Raw genomic sequence first — 21,351 nt, 5'->3', positions numbered from 1 at the left:
TATATTGTCTTTCTCAAAAAGTTTTTTGGAATAACGTGTTTTTCTCAAGGCTGTTTTTCTCTTTGAGAGTTGTTTAGCAGGGAATCCACTATTTAAGAAAAGAGACTGCAAAGCACCTCTAAACTTACAGCTTATAGAATGCTATTTTATTTATTTATTTATTTTTTTTAAAAAGATTTTATTTATTTATTTGAGAGAGCGAGAATGAGAGAGAGAGAGAGAGAGAGCACATGAGAGGGGGGAGGGTCAGAGGGAGAAGCAGACTCCCTGCTGAGCAGGGAGCCCAATGCGGGACTCGATCCCGGGACTCCAGGATCATGACCTGAGCCGAAGGCAGTCGCTTAACCAGCTGAGCCACCCAGGCGCCCAGAATGCTATTTTACTAACTTAAATGTCTGAAGGCTATCGTATGAAGATAATCTGTCTTGAAAAGTACGATTCTTATATTTTCTTTCATGTCTATCGGTAATTCTGTATCTTCATAGAACTAAGACTGCATTCGTTTTTCCAAATGAACATGGACAGTGTCAGGAATATAATTCTGGATATGACAGTATCTGAGCCTCTGTATTTCAGGAGGCTGGGGCTAAATGTTGATTTCTCTAGTGGATGATGCGTTTCTAAGAAGCCATACCTACCTCCTGTGGTTGACTCTGGAGCAGGGACTATGAAACAGGGGATCCATGGTGGCTTTTTGACATTAACCTTTTCAGGCATAGAGTTCACTACCAAAAGAACTTTTGGCCCTGCAGGGCAAGACTTTTGTTTTCAGTTGTCTTTTCTTCAAAATCAAACCAGAACTATCAAATACACTTCACTTCTATTTTTTTATTTTATTATTATTTTATTTTATTATTTTTTAAGATTTTATTTATTTATTTGAGAGAGAGAGAGAGAGAATGAGCGATAGAGAGCACGAGAGGGAAGAGGGTCAGAGGGAGAAGCAGACTCCCTGCCGAGCAGGGAGCCCAATGCAGGACTTGATCCCGGGACTCCAGGATCATGACCTGAGCCGAAGGCAGTTGCCCAACCAACTGAGCCACCCAGGCGCTCTCACTTCTATTTTTTTTAAAGATTTTATTTATTTACTTGACAGAGAGAGAGAACACAAGCAGTGGGAGCTGGAGAGGGAGAAGCAGGCCTCCCGCGAAGCAGGGAGCCCGATGTGGGGCTTGATCCCAGGACCCTGGGATCATGACCTTAGCCAAAGACAGACACTTAACGACTGAACCGGTCAGGTGCCCCTACACTTCCCTTTTAAAGTTCATGCCATGTTTATTCAGCTTAAACCTGTGGAGCTCCCTGTTGTAGCTTTGGAGTCACGTGACTACTATAGGCCCTGCAGACATTTGCAGTAATGTTAGATTAGTACTAATGTTCTAACGTGGAAATTAGTTGGGCTTCATGAACTGAAAGCTGGAGTTACCAGGGACTCGAAACCCATGTTCAGGGAGAATCACCAGTTTAAACATGATCACGTTAGAGTTTCAGTTTTTGGATTTTGAATTCTTAGTCAATTATTATGTATTGGCAGTGTTTATTGTGCTCAGAGCAGATAAGATGCAGAAGTAGGGTCAATGGAAAAGGAATGGGAATAATAGATACTCTTTGGTGCACCAGATGTCTATTGCTTTTCATTTTCGCTGCTGTCTGTAGCTCACGCTGGACCGGTGTGCCCAACGGAAGAGACGATGTTACTGTGTTCCTGGTTCTGCAGATTTAAGTAAATTCTTTTTGTTTTTTTCGTGACTGGGCTTTTAGAGAAGGCAAATTCCTTAGTCAAATTTCCTGCTGGTTTTTTGTATCACAGGCATATTTTTAAGAGTCACCCATATCTGATTTCTAAATATCTTAAAAACCAAAGGAGGTATTTACTTTGGACTACATTATTAGGCTAATTACACATTTTTTTCTTTACATTTTACATAACGTAGTTCTTACTTCATTCCCGAAGAGGAAACTTTTGGAATCTTCAGTCTAAGAAAGGTATTATTAGCAGATGATTTTCACTGTATGTATAAATGAATAGAAATGTAAGAGTCCAATTTGACCACATAGCAGTGATTTTAGTCTCCAATTCCTCCTATTACAACATAGTCGCATATTATGAAATGGTGTGAAACTACTTATGTTTGTTCCATTCTGAGACTAATTTCTTTCCCATGTTATTCACTGAACTTTGGCTACGCTTCTTAATTAAAAATATAAAATCGAAACAATTATTTTGATCAAGCCTATATATAGCTATAAGTTTTAAAGTAAAATGTTTCTATAAGGCTTATGAAAATAGAAATCTGTTACCCTGTTCCCCTCCATAACTTTTTCTTTGTTACCAGGAAAGCACAAGGCCCTTGTAAATTATCCAGTAGGTGGCAGCATCTAGTTAAAATACACACTTTAAGAAGTGTCTCTGGAAGAATTTAGAGCCAGACTTAGACTTGAACTTTATTTTTTTGAATTTTAAAAAAATTTGTAGATTTGAACTTTAAACGCATATCTATAAACATACCCAAATCTCCCTTCTGCCTCTTTTCCCTTTTAAAAAAAAGGAGAAATTCTTAGGATGAATATTCTTCCTTATCTCCCCCAGTCACTTGCTTAACCTTTTATTTAAGAGTAATTTGAGGGACTTTGGGCTGGTGGCACAATGGCAATTTCCAGCCAGCTCCTCAGACCCAAAATACATCCTAGCCCTTTCTAAAATCACAAAGAACCAACAGCAAAACAAAAGATACTGGTTTTTGAGTTTATATTTAGTTTTATTGATAGGTATAAACACAAGTGGGGCCTTGACAACAAGAGAAAGGTAAAAACCACATTAAATTGATTTTTTAAAACCATATTTTGAGTTGATAATGCAGAGTTAATAACCTCAAGTTTAACTATTGAGATGCTGAGGTAGACAAGATTGCACTTGCTAGAGATATTTTAAAAGTCTTTCCACCCCATTTTGAGGGGCCACTTTTAAGTTTTTATAGAGAAATTTGGTGAAAATCAAAACTCCTTACCATACCAGGAGTTTTCCCTTAGTTTTTAAGCATTTCTCTGACGAATGGAGACAGAATGCTGTACTCTCTGAGGCAAACACATCTAATGATAGAATTATTCATCATCAGTGTTTTTGATGGAAGTTATCCTTTTTCCTTTGTCACGTTGGCCTCTGTGTTTCCAGCTCTAAATTTATAAGTGTACGTAGGCACAACACAGCAGAATCTTAATCAAGCAGGCTTCTAATAATCTGAAAATACCTCTTTGAAAGTGCTTTCCTGTGAAATTCAGGTATATGCCACTTCTGCTCGTGGATGATAAGATTGAATAGTCTAAGAAAATATGGTGGTTTCTTTCAGCTCTGATTTGCAGAGGATTGAGGGAGAAAATCAATTTTGGTAACTAGGAGGTTAAGGATTTTTGGCTTTTAACCTCTGTTACAGTCTTAATATTGCCTAGCAATGTCTTTTGCATTCTCCAAAGTGGCTATTCCAAATGCTTGCTGTGTGTTTAACCTCTTGTCTTCTGCAAGTCCTTCACTTCCACCTGCTTGCTGTCCAGAGAAAGCAACCACCTGAGTGGGAATCCCTTCCACATTCTCTCCTTATGTCTCTAAACTGCACTCTGTTCTCCTCCATCCCCCATCTTTCTTACCTTAGATTGAGGGAAGGTACTGTTCTCCAAGGCCAAGGTCAGCGACATCCCGTCCCCTTCACTCCGCCCCTGGCTCCTGACCCCATCCATCATTCTGTGTTGCACCTAGAGCTTCTATCTGTCCTCTGTCTCCTTTCCTTCAGCTTACTATGTTTGAATCTTCTGGTCCTAAAACAGAAAGAGCCATCAAACCAGCCAAACATACAAATAAAACCTCCCCCCTCAATTCTTCACCCTACTCCCAAACAGGTCCCATTTCCTTTCCCTCTTCTTAAAAGTCAGACTTCTTGAAAGGACAGTCCACACCTACTGGGGCTACCTGGTCAACTTCCGTTTACTTCTCAACTCTTTAGTGGTCTGTGTTTTTTCCTTTCACACTACAGAGACTGCTTCCTCAGGAGTCCTCTTAAATTCTAACCCTCAGTTTTTATCCTGCTTGACCTCTAGCATCTGGCACAGTTGACCAGTCACAGACTAGTAGCATTTTTACTGGGGTCACTATTCCCTGCCAGCTCGCTTCTTTTTCTTCTCTCTTCCCCCTTACTTTTCATTGTTGAAATCTGTTTCTCCCTCTGTGTGTTTTCCTCTCTCTGGGTTAATGGTTTCATCATCCATCCAGACTTTGTGATGGTTAATTTTATGTGTCACCTTGACTGGATCGTGGGATGCCTAGATGTCTGGGTAAGCATTATTTCTGGGTGTGTCTTTGAGGGTGTTTCCAGAAGAGACAGCATTTGAATTGGTGGGCTGAGTGGCATGCATTACCCTCCCCGGTGTGGGTGGGCACCATCCGATCTGTTGAAGATCTGACTAGAACTAAAGGGTGAAATAAGGGAGGATTTGCCCTCTCTGCTTGACCGCTTGAGTTGGAACATTGATCTCTTCTGGGCCTCAGCTATAATTAAATTATCTTATTAATTCTAATTATCTTTAGTTGCTTTCTTTGAGTCTTGTTAGTTTATGATCACCTGGAAATAATGTTAATTTTTGTGTCCTTTTGGATAATTATTTCTATTCTGAGAATTTTATAAAGACTTAGTATTGAAATTTATGAATGCATTTCATTATCTATTTAAGCTATCAAGTTTTTCTAGACAAACTTATTTAATGTTTTAAAATCAATATATATTTATTTATTTTAAGAGATTTTATTTATTTACCTGAGAGAGAGCGAGCGAGCGAGAGAGAGCGCGCACATGCGCCTGCATTAGTGGGGGGGGCGGGGCAGCAGAGGGAGAGGGGAAAGCAGGCTCTCTGCTGAGCAGGGAGCCCAATGTGGGGCTCAGATCCCAGGATCCCAGGACCATGACCCGAGCTGAAGGCAGACGCTTAACCAGCTGAGCCACCCAGGTGCCCCTAAAATAAATAATTTAAATACTAAATGAGTTTTATTCTTGGGTCAATATTTCTTGACCCAAGAAATGAAGGATTATTCTTTTAATTTAGTACCAGATTTGAATGGCTGAATTTACTCAGAATTTTTGCATCTATATTTATAAGTGAGATTTGCTGTGTGTGTGTGTGTGCATGCGTGTGTGTGTGTATGCTTACGTGCATGTATGTTCTGGTGTTGACAGCAGAGGTGGCTTGGGAGGGTGTGTGTGTATGCTTTGTTAGGCGATGTTAACTTCATAAAATGGTTGCGGCTGGCTGTTCATTTATTTCTATGCTTTGAAATAGTTTATATAATGTGGGGATTATCTGTTCCCTAAAAACTTGAAAGATTTCACTGGAAATCTTTTTTGAACCATCTGGTTCAAATAATTTCCTGGAAGCAATTCTCTGACTCTTTTCTCAGCTTCTTTCATATTTACTATTATATTTCAGTTTTCTAGTCTTCTGAGTCAACTCTGGCAATATGTCCATGTCGGTGAGATTTCAAAGCATCCATTTCACCAAGATTGAACATTTTACTAATAAAATTTCATATAGTATGTTAAAAGAAGAATTCTCTTTATTGTTTATTGTACCACATTTCTTATTTCTGATTTCATTCCTGTCTTCCTTCTCTTTTCAATTTAAAAGTTTTTTTTTTAAGTTAACTTTTTTTAAGCACAGTTTTAGATTTACAGAGAAATTAGGACAATAGTGTAGTGATTTCCCGTATATCTGCAACCAGTTTCCCCTATTATTAGTATAGTATGATACATTTGTTAAAATTAATGAACTGATATTAATACATTATTATTATTTTTTTTAAAGATTTTATTTATCCATTTGACAGAGGGAGACAGAGAGAGAGAGAGAGTAAGCACAAGCAGGGGGAGCGACAGGCAGAGGGAGAGGGAGAAGCCGACTCTCCACTGAGCAGGGAGCCTGATGCGGGACTTGATCCCAGGACTCCGGGATCATGACCTCAGCCGAAGGCAGATGCTTAACCGACTGAGCCACCCAGGCGCCGATTGATACATTAATATTAACTAAAGCCTACACTTTCTTTGGACTTTTAGTTTTTACCCTTTTTTTTTCTGTTCCAGGGTGCCATCCTGGATACCACATTACATTAGTATCTGCCTCCTCATGTCTCCCTAGGCCACTCTTGGCTATGCACGTTCTCAGACTTTTGATGACTTTGGCAGTTATGAGGAGTACTCATTAGGTATCTTGCAGAATGTCCAGCAATTGTGATTTATTCATGTTTTTCTTATGATTTGATGAGGGTTGTATGTTCTTGGGAGGAAGACTACCAAGTTAAAGTGCCATTTCCATTCCATCACATCATACTATGTATGCACATAACATCAATATGGATGGCAACATCAATCACCTGGCTGAGGAGGTGTTTGTCAGATTTCTCCACTGTCAAGTTCTTCAATTTTTCCCCTTTTTCATCCTGTCTCTAGAAGGAAGTTACTATGTACAGCCCATCCTTGAAAAGTGGGGAGTTAAGGCTTTACCTCCTTGAAGGCGGAGTATTTACATAAATTATTTTGAATTATTCTGCATGGGAGATTTGTCTATTCTTCCCATGTGTGTGTATGTATGTATGTATGTATGTATGTATTTATTTATTTAGCAGAGAGAGACACAGCCAGAGAGGGAACACAAGCAGGGGGAGTGAGAGAGGGAGAAGCAGGCTTTCCTCTGAGCAGGCAGCCCGATGTGGGGCTCGATCCCAGGACCCTGGGATCATGACCTGAGCCGAAGGCAGACACTTAACGACTGAGCCACCCAGGTGCCCCTCTTCCCATGTATTTATTCAATCATTTTTTATGTCAATATAGACTTGTGGATATTTATTTTATACATTGGATTATAGTAATCTAATATCCCTTTATTTGGCTGCTCAGATTTTTCCAGTTTTGGTCATTGGGAGCTCTTTCAGTTGGCTCCTGTGTCCCTTTTTTTTTTTTTTTTTAAGAAGAGGGCAGAGGTAGAGGGAGCTCGATCTCACAACCCTGAGATCATGATCTGAGCTGATTCTGAAATCAAGAGTTGGATGCTCAACCGACTGAGACACCCAGGGTCCCCCGAGCCACCCAGGGTCCCCTACCCCACCCCTGTGTCCCTTTGATGTACCTCCAACGTTGCGAGTTTTGTTTTGTTGTCACTGAGCGCTTCCTTACTTTCTGACACTAAAGGATGCACCAGACTCGGCTTGTATATTTCCTTTTTTTTTTTTTTTCCTCCCCAGCTTGTATATTTCCTACCTGAGCCCTAGAATCAGTTGTCTCTTCGGGGAGCCCTGGTTCCTCTGATTGGAGAATGATATTAGAAACCAAGATCTGGATGCTAAGTGTGCTTGTTGCTACTGGGGAGTCATTGATTCTAGGCCCTCTAAGGAAGGAATTATTTGTGGGTATCCTAACATGTTATATAATTATCTATAAATATTTCTATGTGTAACCATCTGTATCTATATTAAGCTAAACGTGGATTCATACTGATGTCTCCAATTTTATGCCGTTATCACATGAATCATTCTAACCTTTTCCCCTTGCTTATTTGTAACCCGCACTCCAACAGTGAGAAACCTGGCGCTCACCATTGGCCTTCTCTTCACTTGTTGCTCAATCCTGCTGTATGTGTAGTGAAACTAAGATTGTTAACCTGTGTTAACTGCTAGAGGAGACAGCTTCGTCACCTGGAGTTCAGTGCTCAGGCGCAGTCTCTACTGTCTTTAGTCTTGCAGACTCCACTCATTTCCACAGATACTTGAGGTGAACACTTTTTTCCTCTCCCACCCTCAGTGAGATTGTTTCAGACATTTGTAATATGGTTAGATTGTTTGGTAACAGGCTGCATTCCATCTTGGGATTCTCTGACATCCTAAATTATATTTTGAAAACTTTCATGTGTCAAGGTTCACTCTTTGTGTTGTGAAGCTCTAGGTTGTCAGAACGCATGGTGTCATGGGACCAGCGGTAGAGTGTCACACAGACTAGTTTTACCGCTGTGAAAAATGCCGTGTGAATTCCCAGTCAACGCTCCCTCCTCCCGCCACACCTCTAGACGCTTCTGATCTTTTAACTGTCTCTATAGTTTGCCTTTTCCAGAATGTTATATAATTGGGACCATATGCTATGTAGCCTTTTCAGATTGGGTTCTTTCACTTAGCAATATGCCTTTAAGATTCATCAGTATCTTTCTGTGGCTTCATAGCTGCTTTCTTTTTGTCACTGAATGATATTTCATTCTATGGATGTACCACAGTTTGTGTATACCTTCAGCTATTGAAAGGTATCTTGACTGCTTCCAGTTTTTGGTGATTATGAATAAAGCTGCTTTAAACATTTTTTGTAGGTTTTTTTTGTGGACATAAATTTTCAGTTTACTTAGATAAATATCTAGGAGCAGGATTGCTAGAACATACGGGAAGACTGTTTAACTTTGTAAGAAACTGCCTGTCTTTCAAGTTGGCTGTACCATTTTGTATTCCCACAAGCAAAGAATGAGAGTTCCTGTTGCTTTGCATTCTTGGCAGCAATTGGTATTGTTTTCTGGATTTTAGCCATTCTAATAGGTATACAGTGGTATATTGTTTTAATTTGCATTTGCAATTCCCTAATGGCAAATCATATTGACTATCTTTTCAGGTGCTCATTTGCTCTCTGTATATTTTCTTTAGTGAGTTGTCTGTTCAGATCTCTTGCCCATTTAAAAAAATTGGATTGTTTTCTTACTGTTAAGTTTTAAGTGCTTTGTATATTTTGGATACAAACCCTCTATCAGATATGTGTTTTGTAAGTATTTTCTTCCATCCTGTCGCTTGTCTTTTTGTTCTCTTTACAGTGTCTTTTGTAGAGCAGAAGTTTTTAATTTTAATAAAGTTCAGTATATCAGTTTTGTTCTTTCACGGATCATACTTTTGGTGTATATGAAAACTCATCACCAAACCCCAGAGCACATGGATTTTTCTCCTATGTTTTCTTTTAGAAATTTTATTTTATTTATTTATTTATTTTTAGATTTTATTTATTTATTTGACAGAGAGAGACACAGCGAGAGAGGGAACACAAGCAGGGGGAGTGGGAGAGGGAGAAGCAGGCTTCCCGCGGAGCAGGGAGCCCGATGTGGGACTTGATCCCAGGACCCTGGGATCATGACCTGAGCAGAAGGCAGACGCTTAACGACTGAGCCACCCAGGCGCCCTCTTTTAGAAATTTTATAGTTTTGCATTTTACATGTAGTTGAATTAGTATTTGTGAAAAGTGTAAGGTCTCTGTCTAGATTTGCCTCCCTCTCTCCCTCCCTCCCTTCCGTTCTTTTTTTGCATATGGACATCCGGTTATTCCAGTACCATATTAAAGAGATCATCCTCTCTCCACTAAATTGCCTTTGCTCTTTTTTAAAAAAAGAGTTAATTTATTTATTTGACAGAGAGAGAGAGAGACACAGCGAGAGAGGGAACACAAGCAGGGGGAGTGGGAGAGGGAGAAGCAGGCTCCTTGCTAAGCAAGGAGCCTGATGCGGGGCTTGATCCCAGGACCCTGGGATCATGATCTGAGCTGAAGGCAGATGCCCAATGACTGAGCCACCCAGGGCCCTGTGCCTTTGCTCTTTTCTTAAAGATCAGTTCACTGTATTTTTGTGGATCTATTTCTGAACTCTCTATTCTGTTCCAGTGATCTGTGTGTTCTTTCACAAAAACATGTTATCTTGATTACATTTAGTGTTTTTTTTTTAATTACACTTGTACATTTTTCTTTTTATACCTTCAAGAGCCAGTTTTGAATTTCTTTGCTCATTCTAGCTTGTTTCTTTATTATTTCTTTTCTTCTTCTTTTTTCAGAAGATTTTATTTATTTATTCGACAGAGAGAGACATAGCGAGAGAGGGAACACAAGCAGGGGGAGCAGCAGGTAGAGAGAGAGGGAGAAGCAGACTTCCTGCCGAGCAGGGAGCCCAGTGTGGGACTCGATCCCAGGACCCTGGGGTCATGACCTGAGCCGAAGGCAGATGCTTAACAACAGAGCCACCCAGGCGCCCCATTACTTTTTTTCTTGACCTTGTTATTGTTTTCTCTAGCTTCTTCAGTTACATTGGTTAAGCTCATTTCATTTTCTCTTAAAATATGTATATTAGTCTTCTAGGACTGCCATAAAAAAAAAAAAAACCACAGGTTGGGTGGCTTAACCAGCAGAAATTTATTTTCTCCCAGCTCTGGAGGTTTGAAGTCCAAGATCAAGGTGCTGGGAAATTCACTTTTCTGTGCGTCCTCTCTTCCCAGCTTGCAGATGTCCACCTTCTCCGTCCTCATGACCTTTTCTCTGTGCCAAGGGAAGTGGGGAAAGGGATAAAGAGATCTCTGGTGTCCTTTCCTCTTCTTATAAGGCAATAAGTTCTATTAGACTAGGTCGGACTCAGTGACCTTATTTAGCTTTAACTACCTCCTTAAAGGCCCTGTCTTTGAACACAGGCACACTGGAGGTTAGGGCTTCAACATGCACGTTTTGGAGGGATACAGTTTGGTCTATAACAATATGATAAAAGCATCATTGCTATGAATTTATTTCTGAATATAGCTTTATCTCTAAAGTGCGTACTTTAGTACACGGTGTTACCACTATTCTCTACACATTGTTATTGTATACTTCTTTCCTTATTGATCTAATAGTTAATTGGAAAATCATGGTGACTTTCCCTTGTTCTCCAGAATTTTTTATAAGCCCTATATTTTAAAAGCTAATACAGAAATTTATAATATTGCTTTGATATTTTGAATTTATTGAAATTAGTCTAATAGAATGGTTTTCAATTCTAGGGGACATTTGGATATGTGCATTTTTGGTTGGCATGATGATGTGCAGTGGGGGAAGGCTTCATGTAGTTCACAGGGGTGAGAACTTCTAGATCTCCATGCTATAGGCCAGCCATGAGGAACTGTGGTGTGTGTGTGTGAGAGAGAAAGAGATTGAGAGAGCAGGGATGAATTTCAGGCCCTGTCTCTAAACATGGCACGCTGCCATTGCCTTGTTGCTATCAGTAAGTTGTGGAGCACTGTGTGTGGAGTCTCCTTGCAGGGTTGCAGGTGTGCAGTGAGGCAGAGCCTACTCTGCTCTGGGTTTCCTCCTTTTCTTTGGGGGTCTCAGTCCACTTTCAGGATTTCAACTATCTCCAAGGGAACGCTTACTAGGGAGCAGCCTCACACTTGTGTCTACTCTAAACTCATTTAATCTAATGCTCTTCTAGATCCTTCTCCACTGCCTTGGATGGGGCTTTAATTTCTTCCTTAGGTGGCATGAAACAACTTAAATCCCATCCTGCAATTTTTCTCTTTTAAGACTCTTATTTAGAATGTGCTTAGTCCTTCAAACTCTGACTCATGATCTCTGAAGGGAGATTTTTTTGCCCCCACATAAATATTTGTAGTGAGGAGAGGGATCTTTTAAAATTTCCTATTAAATTTAATTTTGGTTATAATTTCAGACTTAAAGTCTCAAGAAAAGCACAAAGAATTTTCAAAAACCCTTTATCCAGATTCTCCAAGTATTAACATATTACCACATCCTCCTATGTCTCTGTCTCTGTCTCTGTCTAGATGTGTCTCCCCTCTGTCTCCCTCTTCACACAAGAACACGGGCTTGTGTGCACACACACAAGTCAAGAAATTAGCACTGATTCAATACTATTGTCCAATCTACAGACTTTCTTCATATTTTGCCAATTGTCCCACTAAAATCCTTTCTAACCAAAGAAAATCCCTTATCACGTATTGCACTTAGTTGTCATGTCTCTTTAGTCGTTCTTTGTGTTTTATGACATTGGCATTTTCGAAGACTATAGGCTTGATATTTTGTAGACTGTTCCCCCGTCTGGGTTTGTTTCTATTTCCACAAAATTAGGTTCAGGTTATGCATTTTTGGCAGGGCTCCCACTGTGTCCTCAATGGATCCTATCAGAAAGGGTGTGATGTAAAAATTGTCACATAACTGGTGAGGTGAACCTTGATCACTTGGTTAAGGTGGTGTCTGCCAGGTTTCTCCACTGTAAAGGTACTGGTTTTCCTTTTGTACTGAGTAAGTCATCTTTCAGGGAGATACTCTGAAGCTATTGTGTCATTCTTCAAACTTTCATCCACGACATTTACCATCCATTGGTGATTCTTACCTGAATCAGTTATTATTATGATGGTTACCCAATGACTATTTTCTAATTTCATTACTTCTTCTATAGTAATTCCTTTTTTTTTTTTATTGTAAGGAAGAGTTTTCTAAAGCAGGACTTTGGAAATTCAGAAAATGTTTTTTATTTTTTCTCTTGAGGAGTTAAGCTCCTGAAATTGAATAACTGACTTTCAAAACTGTTGTCTTTTTTTTTAAAGATTTTATTTATTTGAAAGAGAGAGAGATCACAAGTAGGCAGAGTGGCAGGCAGAGGGAGAGGGAGAAGCAGACTCCCTGCTGAGCAGAGAGCCTAATTTGGGACTCGATCTGAGGACCCTGGGATCATGACCTGAGCCGAAGGCAGACGCTTAACCAACTGAGCCACCCAGGTGCCCCAGAACTGTTGTCTTTTAAGCTCAAAGCTGAGCTATGAGGCCTTTGCTCTAGGCTGTACTCACCTTCTGTCTGAGGTACTGAGTGTACAGAATACCACTGAGACCATTGTTGAAGAGCCACAGGATCACAAGAATCATTTTAGCCTGGGAAAAGCCCTTAGGTTAAAATTATTTCCAAATATCACCTTGCTGTAGCAGTTTTTAGTACTGCAAGTTCTCGTATTTTTGTGTCTTTCTAGGTGCTTCGGTATAAAAGTGAGTGAAACTGCTATGAAAAAGGAACTATGGGAGGGCACCTGGGTGGCTCAGATGGTTAGGCATCTGCCTTCGTCTCAGGTCGTGATCCCAGGGTCTTGGGATCGAGTCCCGCATCGGGCTCCCTGCTCCTTGGGAGCCTGCTTCTCCCTCTGCTTCTCTCCCTCTCTCTCTCCCTCTGTCTCTCATAAATAAATAAATAAAATATTTAAAAAAAAGAATTAAAAAAAAAGGAACTATGGGATCAAAAATAAATATATTACCACTCGAAAAGGACTTTAAACCTTTCTGCATTTTACACAAAAGTGGCTTACCCCTCTTCCACCCAAGGTTTACACCACTGATCTGCTAGATTAACTCATCAAAGATCATGTGGGATTAACATTGTAATGTCAATCCCAATGATGCTCCACTGTTTTGAATTCTAAATTAGGGAATTGGAATCAGTACATTTCTTTTTACCCTCAGACATTGTATGTTTTGAATTGGGTGATATTTGTGTGTTGGGGTGAATGTATCTCCTGCCAACTTCCTTTGCCTGTATCATCTCTAAGAGGGTGCTTGAACCAGGTTTGTTTCAGAGATAGGTGGTGGATACTATAATATCCCCAGGCTTGTCATGTTTCTGAAGCAAAAACAGTTCTGGGCCACACAACCTGGCAGAGTCTCTCATGTTAAGTCGGGGAGACTTAAAAGAAAAGGTTACTTGTTTATGTTAGCAGTTTCTTACAGATACACAGTGTCTACATTAGCTAAAAGGAGAAAATAAAATAAATTACAATGAAACAAGAAGAGTTGAAAAAAACACACTTTCCTAATTTCTTTATGGGTATTAGCCCAAGAGCATAAATCCCAGAGCTATCCCAAAGAAAGAAAGCTAACTGGTAAGAGTGTCCTGGTTTTCTCTTTCAGACACATGCTTTTATCTTAATGACCGTATATCTGAAATCTATTTGGGGATCCAAAAGAAAAAAAAACCCCACGAAGTTATTCAGTGTGCATATTACTCTATATTATGAATGTTGGAATTTGGATACATTAACTCCAGAGAGTTAATGTGATATGTTAGCACACACTTGTACATCCTCTTTGCATAGAAGTCCTAGGGAAATGCTTCTTGACTATCTTGATTTTCTGCTGTTTGTTTCAGTGCCTAATGTGTATAAAGATGATTATCATTTCTACCTGGAAGTGACATCTTAAGAAATGTGTATGTAGAGGGGATTGAGGAATATTGCAGAGGATGTTAGGTCTTCCTTTTAAACAACTGTTCATGTAGGCAATTTCTTACTTATTTTGTGTATTGAACGAGTGATTTTTTAAATCAGTAGATCCTTCTCGATATGAGCATGAAGACACCTTTTTCTCAGTGTTTCACACTCAAGTCCCTCCAGAAGAATATGAAAACCGTATACAGAATGTTAATCAAGGTATGTTTCGATTTGTGTGATTTTGCATATTGTCACAAGAAAATACTAGCTATACACAGAAATATTCACAGATGAAATAATTTGATGTGATTTAATCCAGAGGTAGGTGAAAGTAGGTTAAGGTTCTAGATGAAACAAGATTGGTCACAAGTTAATCATTGTTGAAGTTAGTTGTTGAGGGTTTATGATACCATTCTTTCTACTTTTGGATATTTAAATTTTATGTAATAAAGAGTTAAAGAAAAGCTGGTTTCAAGTAATAGAAAACTAGCTTAAGCAAAAAAGAAAATTTATGAAAATAATCCTGGAGGTAGACAGCTTTTTTTATTCCCAAGAGCAAATTCCATGGTTAGTCATTGAGAGGGAGACTCAATTTCAAAATTGCAGAGAAGACAACAACTGATCCAGCTTGGGTTAGGTGCCTGCCACTGGTCCAACCAACTCATCCAACCCAGCAAGGGTTGGGGTTAATACAGGAACGTGGCAACTTCTACTGTTGGTCACCACCAGGGTGGAGAGGAGAAGACATTTCTAGTGAGATAGTTCTGACCAGACAACCCAATGTTTTTCACTACAATTTAAGAGACTATTATAAATGTAGACATGAATGCATTTAATTTGAGTTATTTTAATGTTGTATTATTTAGGAGTATATGAAACTTAAACTGAATGAGTAAACCTCATATTTCAACTTAAAAGACTATATACAACTTGGATTATGGGAAAAAGTTGCATATTTTATATCTAAGGAGGCCACTCACCAAAAAAAACCCCTCATACTTTACTGGTAGTTGATTAAAAAATGTTATTGATCGGACACCTGAGTGGCTCAGATGGTTAGGCATCTGCCTTTGGCTCAGGTCATGATCCTGGGGTCCTGGGATTGAGTCCCTCATCGGGCTCCCTGCTCCTTGAGAACCTACTTCTCCCTCTGCTTCTCTCTCTCTCTCATGAATAAATAAATAAAATCTTTAAAAAAGAATGGGGCACCTGAGTGGCTCAGTTGGTTAAGCATCTGCCTTCGGCTCAGGTCATGATCCCCGGGGTCCTGGGATCGAGTTCCACATCAGGCTCCCTGCTCCTTGGGGAGCCTGCTTCTCCCTCTGTCTCTGCCTCTCTCTCTGTGTGTCTCTCATGAATAAATAAATAAAATCTTTCAAAAAAAAGTTATTGATCAAATAAATAAAATCCCAATGATAAAATACAGATTGATTTGCCTAGAAACTTGTAACTTAAATTTGAGTGAAACTTCATTCTTACTCAAATTTATTTTTGTTTGAAAAGAATTTAAATCCAGAGATCTTGCCCTTTTCCTGGTCCTTTCCAGCTTTTGTTATCAAAATATATTCTTTAATTATTAAATTTGTATTGAATCTTTGATAACTAGCTATAAATATACCAACTGACTAGCTCCCTTAATCCTTCTTATTGACATACCCTCTTTTATAAGACAAAGATAACTTTTAAGTAAACCTTGTCTGGATTGAGCTACTGGCTAGTGTTTTTCCCTTTTGGATTTTAATGTGGTAATTTATCCTCTCTTGTAGGGTGGACTCCATTTGTTGTTTAAGAAGCCTCTTTTTATGCCTGTTTTTAGAGCTTTAAAGAAGCGATCACATGATCTTGTTTTAAATGCTTTAAATGTGACCACAGTGAAAACAAGATCTATAATAAAGGGAATAAGAGTCCATAAGTATTTTTCTTACCCTTGTTTTGAGCACCCAGGGTCTGAACACCTCAGAAGTTGACTCAGGCCTCTTTTCTAAGGTTGAGAAAAATGACAAACTAAGAGGAGCTCTCAGGGTTTGTGCAGATGGGATGTCGAACATCCAGGACCCTTGTGCCCAGACTTTGCTTAAAAGACAGGTGTGGACAAAAAGTTACTGTTCAGAGAGGGTGATGGCATAGTAATAGAATAGCAGGAAATGACTCTAGGGAAGACTTGTTTCATATAAAAACTGAGATAAAATATATTATATTAATTAATTAGCTTCATTGGAGTATAGTTGACACACGTTGCACTAATTTCAGGTTACAACACAGTGACTCAACAAGTTTACACTGTAATCTGTGCTCACCACAAGTGTAGCTCCCCTCTGTCACCGTGCGACACTATTATGATACCACTGACTATATTCCTTATGCCGTGTCTTTCATCCCCGGGACTTATTCATTCCCTAACTGGAAGCCTGGGTGTGCCATTCCCCTTCACCCATTTAGCCCATCTCCTCAAACTTCTCCGCTTTGGCAACCATTGTTTTGCTCTCTGTATTTATAGGTATGATTCTTTTTTTTTAATTATTATGTTATGTTAATCACCATACATTACATCATTAGTTTTTGATGTAGTGTTCCATGATTCATTGTTTGTGCATAACACCCAGTGTTCCATGCAGAACGTTCCCTCCTTAATACCCATCACCAGGCTAACCCATCCTCTCACCCTTCTGCCTTTTGTTTCCTTATTTGTCCATTTGTTTTGCTTTTTAGATTCCACCTATGAGTGAAATCATATGGTAATTGTCTTCCTCAGTCTGACTCATTTCACTGAGCATAATACCCTCTAGGTTTATCCATGTTGTCACAAATGGCAAGATCTTTCCCTTTTTTATGGCTGAGTAATATTCTAGTGTCTGTGTGCGTATGTGTGTGTGTGTGTATCACATCTTTTTCCGTAAGAGTAAATCTCCATATATATTAGATTTCTGGATTTGGAATTTAGAAGTTATTCTATATGTGTTTTATTTCTTATATATTTTAATGCATGCTTATATATTTTAATGTTTGCTTTCTTTTTTTTTTTTAAAGATTTTATTTATTTATTTGACAGAGAGAGGCACAGTGAGAGAGGGAACACAAGCAGGGGGAGTGGGAGAGGGAGAAGCAGGCTTCCCGCCGAGCAGGGAGCCCGACGCGGGGCTCGATCCCAGGACCCTGGGAACATGACCTGAGCCGAAGACAGACGCCCAACGACTGAGCCACCCAGGCGCCCCTGTTTGTTTTATTTCTTATATATTTAATGTATATATATATATTTAATGTATGCTTAAATTTAAAATTTTAGCATAATGGACAATTATAATTATGAAAAACTTTGAACTTTTTTAATATTAGATTTTACCTACAATGTGGGAGGAAACGAATCATTGATCAAAGCAGAAAAGAAACCTTTTTCAAATACAGAAAAGACTGAGCTCAGGGGTAAACACAGCCAGGATTTTATTAAGCGAAACATTGAGGTATGTACTTAGAAATTTAGAAATCAGAATATGGGATTAAATGAGTTATGAAAATGAAAATAGTTGTGTTCAAGGTCTTTAAACATTTTTTTGATCATGATACATGTATATGTAATTGAAATAGTATATATAAGTGAAAGAAAAGTTTTATGGACCAGTACCTAACTTCGCTATTTTTTTTTAAATTTTTTTATTGTCATGTTAATCACCATATATTACATCATTAGTTTTTGATGCAGTGTTCCATGATTCATTGTTTGTTCATAACACCCAGTGCTCCATGCAGAACGTGCCCTCCTCAATACCCATCACCAGGCTAACCCATCCCCCTAACTTCGCTATTTTTTATTACATCCTATCTTATTCTACCCCTTCTAAAAAAGCTGGCTGCAATTCAGTATGTTTATTTCACTGCCCAGAAATGAATCTGGTTCCTGCAGTTTGAAACACATTTATTTAGGTAATAGCTTCAGACAATGTTTCCCAGATTTTAAATTGCGTATTAGTAAAATTGGCTTTTTAAAGTCATGAGACTGAGTTTATAGCTGGTGCATTTAGAAATTTTCATGGAATATTCTCCTGGCAGAGCTGGAGAGGCCAACGGGTTGTCTGCCCCTTGCCCCCTCCAGCTGAGCCTCCAGGAAGCCTGTCACTTGTCACCTGCCTTGATTAGCTCCCTGCTTCGGGGGATCAACCTTGGTCTTTCAGACCCTACAACCTGACTTGGTATGTCCTTAAGGCAGACTAACCCAGGGCAAAGGGGCTCCTCTATTAGACCAGAATGCTGATTAACTAATTTACAACAAGAAATGTAGGTGCAGTGGACAGAAGGCTTGTGACAAACCACCCGGGCAGTTACTAGATGAGTTACTAGGTAAGTGTGAAGTTATTCACAAGAGGAGAGAGTTAAATAATTCCTCCCACTTCAAGCCTGATGCTCCTTCCACAGTTGGCACGTCATTTCCAGGCAGATTGGATTCATGCCAGAACTGGCCTCTCACTTTTTCTATTCATGTTTCTCTGATCTGAAGGAAACCCTCTCCAACTTGATCTGTCTCTTTGCACTGGCCCATGTTGATTTATTTCATTTTTCCAAGAGCAATAGCGTTTTTCTCATAGCCAGGTTCTTGCTGACACAAACAGCTGCCCCACCGTGACTCTCCCTCTAGGGAGAGAGTGGGACGTCTGGCTTGCAAGTGGGCACCTTCATTTTGGGTGCGATGGAAGAGTGATTTTAAAATGGGTGATGTTGAGAAGGACGAGAAGAGTTTTGTTCCAAAGCGTGCCCAGTGCCATATGGTGGGAAAGGGAGGGAAGCGTGAGACTGGGCCAAATATCCGTGGTCTGTTTGGGTGAAACACAGGGCAGGCCCTGGATTTTCTTACCTGGATGCCAACAAGAACAAAGGCAGCACTTGGGGAGAGGAGACACCGATGGAGTATTTGGGGAATCCCAAGAAGCACATCCCTGGAACAAAACCGATCTTCACTGGCATTAGGAAGACGGGAAAAGGGCAGACTCGATAGCTTCTAACGCACAATAGTTGGCCACTGCCTTGTTTACTGCAAAACAAGAATGTCTCATGATTTCTTCTATGTGTACCGTATTTAGACTGATCTCATACACCAGAACTCAGATCATGAATGGCTGATGGGATATTTCTTTTGGACAGTCCTGATTAAATAAGATTGGCTTGTGGTTAAATGCGTATGATCAGCTTTTTCTGAACTTCGATAGTAATTCTGGTTCAGCCAGTGCTGTCACTGTTTTCCCCTTCTAGAAAGATGATTGGAATCGACTGGTAATGTTCAACTTTTCACAGAGATGGTAAATGCCATCTCTAAACCTGGAGGAGATGGGTTTTCTATTGAGATTTATATAACTGTTAGGTTTATTTAAATACTGAGGAAATCCCTTCACTGTCTCACAGAACAGCAAGACTCTGCTGTGTTTCATGTCGTGTTCATTAGCTTGTTAAAGGCAAGGACTCAAGATAAGCTGGCAATGTCCACTTTCTCTTTTTGGTCTTTTTTTTTTTTTTTAAAGATTTTATTTATTTGAGAGAGAGAGAGAACACAAGCGGGGTGAGGGGCAGAGGGAGAAGCAGACCCCCTGCTGAGCAGGGAGCCTGATGTGGGGCTCGATCCTGGGACTCCAGGATCATGACCTGAGCCGAAGGCAGACATCCAACCGACTGAGCCACCCAGGCGCCCCTCTCTTTTTGGTCTTAACTCTGCCGATTTAATTAAAATTCCCTGCATCTAAAATGTTGCCTTTTGTTTAATGAAAGGCATTTTCATGTGGTTAATGTATAATATTAAACCAAGAATATTTAACACTTCTCACATTTTATTGATGATCTATAACATCAGATACTTTTAGAATTCAGTGTGACAGGATACAGTAGCAAAACTTGGCTTGTGAATTTTTCACTAAGATGAAGTTATAATTCAGGATTGACTTTTAAACAGCTTTTTGAAAACATAACTGTAGAATTACCACATATGCATGATTGGTAATGTTGCTTTTACCAACTCATTAGAAGGATTAAAGTTGAAGAAATATACCATCAGCACAAATTTGAAAATTATGTGATAAGACTTCAAATAATTAAAAATAAAATCACAGATAAAAAAATAAAAGCAATTTCATTCAGTAGCTCCATGTCACGTAGGAAGTGGCAAGAAGATTCCTTCCAAATACCTCAGCAAATGCATTATTACATTGATAAATATTATATAAAAAGTGGTTTGCAAACTGCCCATGTTTGTTTTATATTTTATTTTATTTATTTTTTAAAAAGATTTTATTTATTTATTTGAGAGAGAGAGAATGAGAGAGAACACGAGAAGGAAGAGGGTCAGAGGGAGAAGCAGACTCCCCGCTCAGCGGGGAGCCCGATGTGGGACTCGATCCCGGGACTCCAGGATCATGACCTGAGCCGAAGGCAGTCGCTTAACCAACTGAGCCACCCAGGCGCCCTTATTTGATATTTAAATAAAATGTTGAAATGGCTAACATGAGGGCCTGCTTATAGTAGGAGTATCTTTACTTGGAGAATGGACCTACAGCAAAAATTTGGCATAAAAGAAAACTACCTCAAAAATGAAAAATGCCTAATCCCACAGATTTTACCTTAGTGTATCTGTGCTATAGAAGCCTCAGTTCCCATTTTTATTTTCCTGAACTATGAATTGTCTTGAGTATTTACTATTTTTTTTAATACATTCCATAGTTGGCCAAGGATTCAGGAAAGCCAGTGGTTATGGTTGACAGAGAGACGAAAAGGCTGACTGAACTTTTGAAGGACTTAGATGACAGAGATTCGGGGCTGTCCTGTCCTGAGGTATGTAAGCTTTGATATTCAATGACCTCTACACTTCTTCTTCTTCTTCTTCTTTTTTTTTGTAGCTTCAATTTTTTATTTAAATTCCAGTTAGTTAACACAGTATGTAATATTAGTTTCAGGTATAGGACTTAGTGATTCATCATGTACATATAACACCCAATACTCGGTGCTCATCACAGCATGTGCCCTCCTTAATCCCCATCACCTATTTAAACCATCCCCCCATCAACCCTCAGTTTGTTCTCTGTTGTAAAGAGTCTGTTTTATGGTTTGCCTCTCCCCCCTCATGTTCATTTGTTTTGTTTCTTAAGTTCCACCTATGAGTGAGATCATATGGTATTTGTCTTTTTCTCACTGATTTATTTCACTTAGCATAATACTCTCCAGCTCCGGCCACTGCAAAACATGCCTAATCTTGTCTGATTTTGGAAGCTAAGCAGGGTTGGGTCAGGTTAGTACTTGGATGGGAGACTATACTTCTTACTTTTTTTTTTT

The 21,351-nt window shown here is 39.4% G+C and overlaps 1 protein-coding gene across 6 annotated transcripts in view; it reads left to right on the top strand.

Moving 5' to 3' along the window:
• The window catches only part of FSIP1 (fibrous sheath interacting protein 1), a 206,058-nt gene that overhangs the window by 27,089 nt on the left and 157,618 nt on the right, over window positions 1–21,351 (top strand). For 4 of the 6 annotated variants that reach the window (XM_073876777.1, XM_025883541.2, XM_073876779.1 and 1 more), the window contains exons 6-8: window positions 14,167–14,268; window positions 17,383–17,507; window positions 20,743–20,853. In XM_073876777.1, coding sequence (XP_073732878.1) covers window positions 14,167–14,268; window positions 17,383–17,507; window positions 20,743–20,853 — 338 coding nt within the window. The remainder of the gene's footprint in view (window positions 1–14,166; window positions 14,269–17,382; window positions 17,508–20,742; window positions 20,854–21,351) is intronic. The other 2 variants (XM_025883542.2, XM_073876780.1) reach the window with 2 other exon arrangements.

This window comes from Callorhinus ursinus, unplaced genomic scaffold, assembly GCF_003265705.2.
Source record: "Callorhinus ursinus isolate GAN/ISIS: 27379988/994484 unplaced genomic scaffold, GSC_fseal_2.0 scaffold25, whole genome shotgun sequence".
NCBI classification, from domain to species: Eukaryota; Metazoa; Chordata; class Mammalia; order Carnivora; family Otariidae; genus Callorhinus; species Callorhinus ursinus.
Note: the sequence above shows the minus strand (reverse complement) of the source record. Positions and strands in the feature narration are given on the sequence as shown.